The sequence below is a fragment of the Trachymyrmex cornetzi genome, unplaced genomic scaffold (assembly GCF_001594075.2).
Source record: "Trachymyrmex cornetzi isolate Tcor2-1 unplaced genomic scaffold, Tcor1.1 scaffold143, whole genome shotgun sequence".
NCBI lineage: Eukaryota > Metazoa > Arthropoda > Insecta > Hymenoptera > Formicidae > Trachymyrmex > Trachymyrmex cornetzi.
In genome coordinates, this window is record NW_017296016.1 from 344,714 (window position 1) to 348,462 (window position 3,749).

Sequence of the window (3,749 nt, forward strand, 5' to 3'; positions counted from 1 at the left end):
ATATTATACAAGCAAAATAAAATAAAAAAAGACGGTAGATAACCTAGCTGAAACAATAGACAGTAGGTTGGTGATCCGAAACGGTAAATCTACCACTAAAACGGTAGAGCTGGCAACACTGTGCGAGACTTCTTCAACCAATCGGATTTTGGGGGTGTTTCAAAGGCGGGGCCAGGCGGGGCTAGGCGGAGCCAGGTGGAGTCAAGCGAAGCCAGGTGGAGCTAAGCGAAGCCAGACGGAGCCAAGTACTATACTCTTGCAAGCACGTCCTATAGTAAAATCGCCCATACACTACCGCTATTTATTATCGGTTTGGAAACTACATGGCCTAAATCCATTTTCTGACACTGTCGGTAAAATCGTATCGCCAAAAGTAGATGTGATTCTTGTAACTTACTTGTAAATTATTTGTAACTTCATTATTTATTTTTGTAAGTTACTTGTAATCTCATTTTCATTGTTAATAAATATTTTCAATGTACACTGCAGCGCATTAATTCGCTGGGTCATAGTAGCGGTCCGATTTATCGACGTTTATTTTTTACTCAAATACTATCAACTTTACAGAAAAACTACAACAGATAAAAATCATTTATTTTCTTCTCATAGAACTCTAAGAATTTTTTCAGAACTTTTTATCAACTTTTTAATACTTGCATTTTTTATTTTCGATAAGTCGGGCCGCTACTATGACCTAGCGAATTAATGCACTGCACTATACCTGCTTAAAACTTTATATGGGAAATATGTAACAAAACTATTTTCTTATTTATAAACAAAAAGATAAAGGAAGTATTTACTTGAAGGGAGTCTCCTACATTAAAAGATCAAAAAAGTAGATTTTTTTTTCATAAATCAATGATGCAACTCTTCGATATAAATTCAGCGCTTGTATGTATGTATGTACGGATGCACGGCGAGCAAGTATAATAAATAATTTAAAAAATTTTGTTATTATAATTGTAAAGTACTCTTAAAACCATTCAATTTTCATTATGGAAAATTTTTTCTATCTTATAGTTCCGATGATATTCGCTTTGAAAGAAAAAAAAGATTTTTTTTCGAGGGGATGTTTCACTTCCTAAACCTTGAGATAAGCACAAACAAAAAAATATGGGTCTAATATTTTTTCATGTTCTACATATCCAATGCTCATTAAAATCGGTGAAGGTTGGTTTCTTTGTTAGTAGCTCGAGTAGCTCGCAGAATGACTCAAATTCCTCAAAATGAATTCTTTGAGGAAGCTAAATGATTATTGTATGTTCTTAAAATAACAAATTAACCTCTGAGCACTGTAAGTACTTAAGAATTAAATCGAAAACTTTAAACGCATTTTTCTCGAAATCTGTTTTTTTGCATTTTCTTCAATTGTATGTGCACGATTGAAAAAAAAGTATTTGACCAATCGACTTTTTATAAGACTCGTTAGTTTAGCTAATAGTCAACCATCGATGAACCTAAAAAATCAACATTAATTTTTTTTTGCATAAAGAAGCGGCTGCTGTCCAGTCAAAATCGTAATTTTTTTTCAAAGTCGCATAAAATTTTAATTTGTATATATTTTTTAAAATTTTTTAGGTTCATTTAAGATAAAAAATTATAACAATTAAAAATATTTCTTAATTTTCTGTTTCCGGCAAAAATTACAACCGCTAGGATGTATACAAAATCATAACATCATAGCGAGACAAATTAAATGTGTATATTTTTATTATTTATAATACTTTTTTTCACATAAAAATTTGTACGTACTTTACAATAGTTAACCAAATTAAATGTGTATATTTTTATTATTTATAATAACTTTTTCACATAAAAATTTGTACGTACTTTACAATAGTTATGTTAAAACGTGTAAAAAGTTTTAAAACAATATTAGTCTTCCTTTAAAAAAAAAATTATGAAGAATCACCACTTTTTCGGTCTCCTAATGAGATCCTAAAGGAGACCCTCCCCAACAATGTATTGGCCTTTTGTCGCAGATCAAATATCAAAAGTGCTCGAATTCTCTCGTAATCAATTCTATAGTACTTGCTGGACTTGGAAGCGGCGACGGGGAAACAAGTGCTTCTGCAGAGGGCTGAAATAAATTGCTTAGAATAAATTACATCTGCACAGTGAATTTTGTTAACCCGTACCAATGAAAAGATAACTGATAAATTTTACAGCAAGATCGTCCGGTGTATTTGTCTTAATTTTCTTTTTACGATGCAGTGGAGCAACAGGGACATCAGGTATTGCAATATCTTCTATTGATTTTCCATTATTCTTTGTGTTAACGATGACATCAGGTTCTTGAAAAGCATAATAGTCCATAAAAATATAGACATACTAAGTTCTATTAAATAATGATAAAAATATACTTACTACACCACTCTTATCGATAATTTCTTGGATAATACATTCTTCCCAATTACTTTTCTTACAAACACTCGTGGATCTTGTATAGATTCATGTATACATCTCATGTATACATGCTAAGAATAACTCGTTCAGGCATATTACATATAAATTTTCCAATTCTATAATTTCCTGTTGCGAAATAATCATTTTAATTTATTAGTTGATTAATGTTTTTTTTATTTGGCTATAAACAGTAGTATTATTTTGTTTCTTACTTTGATCATAGGATACAGGGCACATTAAAGATACTTCGTTACGATATAAATAAATATTAACATAAAAAAACATTTAGCAAAAATTTTTACAATTATAAGTGAGATATAAAGAGAATTACCTTAGATTTTCCTGCTAAATCTCGGTGTAAAAGAGATTACGTCTACGCTGAGAGGTCATGTCTATGCTTGGTGCCAGTGGCTAGCTAGTTTTGCACTCGTGGTCAGTGTTGCCAGATGCTTTTGTCGATTTTCCCCTAGAAGTCTTGGAATCTCCCTAAATCTCCCTAAGTAAGTTCCAAAAAACCCTAGATTTCTCCCTAAAAGTGTTGCCAGGGGATAGAGATCTTAAAACGTAGAGATCAGCTAAAGCCGGCCATGTTATAAAACCGGAAATCACGTGATCTTGGAAATGCGCGCCAACATATTAACGCCAATTTCGATGAGAATTTTAACAGCAAGCACGGGCGCTATTCTGTAAATGTCTTTACACGTCTACCGACAGTTGTTAGTGTCATTAAATGCGTTGGTCGACAAACTTCGAGTAAGTGCAATTCTATATCAATGGGCGCGTTCAAGCCGGCCAAAGTTGCTAGCCTGTTAGCCGAGCGATTGATTGTGATTGGTTGGATCTATAAGTAACAACCAATCATATTCATTTGCTCGGCAAGCAGTCTAGCCGCTTTGTCGACTTGAACGCGCTCAATGGCTGCGTTCAGCAGAGAAAACAGCTTTGCAACTGTAAAATTTAAAATTCTTGAATATGATTGGTTTGTACATTTAGATCAAATGTGGAATTAAGGGCAAGACCAATCATATTTGAAGAATTTAATTGCTTCTGTTGCAACAGTTGCAACAGTTGCAAAGCTGCTTTTTCTACTGAACGCAGCCAATAGGTGCATTCAGTACTACAACCGCTCACTGAGCGCTCAGTGACCTTTTTGATTTAATTGGCATATTCCGTTAGTTCTAAAAATATAGATCAAACCTTTGACTATATACCTCTGGACTGCTAGTTACCCCCACTTTTCCTACCTTTTTCATAAGATAGAAAGAGAGGACCGTGTATCCAAGCTCTCAGAGCCATCAGGTCCGGAAGTTGGCCAAATCAAGAACTAACTAGCTGCATTTTAA

The 3,749-nt window shown here is 33.5% G+C and overlaps 1 protein-coding gene across 3 annotated transcripts; it reads right to left on the reverse strand.

Moving 5' to 3' along the window:
• Window positions 1-1,831: 1,831 nt before the first annotated feature.
• On the reverse strand, window positions 1,832-2,811 carry LOC108757446 (uncharacterized). 3 transcript variants are annotated; one of them, XR_001939904.1, is made up of 4 exons: window positions 2,738-2,811; window positions 2,368-2,532; window positions 2,167-2,294; window positions 1,832-2,080 (listed from the first exon to the last, which is right to left on the reverse strand). XR_001939904.1 is itself a non-coding variant. In XM_018501860.1 (2 exons), exons 1-2 carry the CDS (start codon window positions 2,314-2,316, stop codon window positions 1,991-1,993), a joined length of 240 nt encoding a protein of 79 aa, XP_018357362.1. In that variant the 5' UTR covers window positions 2,317-2,361; the 3' UTR covers window positions 1,832-1,990. The 3 variants fall into 3 exon arrangements, 2 of the variants coding, with proteins under 2 accessions (XP_018357362.1, XP_018357361.1); XM_018501860.1 differs by lacking the exons at window positions 2,368-2,532; window positions 2,738-2,811 and having other exon boundaries at window positions 2,167-2,361; XM_018501859.1 differs by lacking the exons at window positions 2,368-2,532; window positions 2,738-2,811 and having other exon boundaries at window positions 2,139-2,361.
• Between the last annotated feature and the right edge of the window lie 938 nt (window positions 2,812-3,749).

What these genes read in the sequence shown, in the direction of transcription:
- LOC108757446 (XM_018501859.1), bottom strand. Translation starts at nt 2,316, where the DNA reads ATGGACTATTATGCTTTTCAAGAACCTGATGTCATCGTTAACACAAAG. An exon ending in TATCAGTTATCTTTTCATTG is followed by an intron (nt 2,081 to 2,138) that starts GTACGGGTTAAC and finishes AATTTATTTCAG; the next exon opens with CCCTCTGCAGAAGCACTTGT.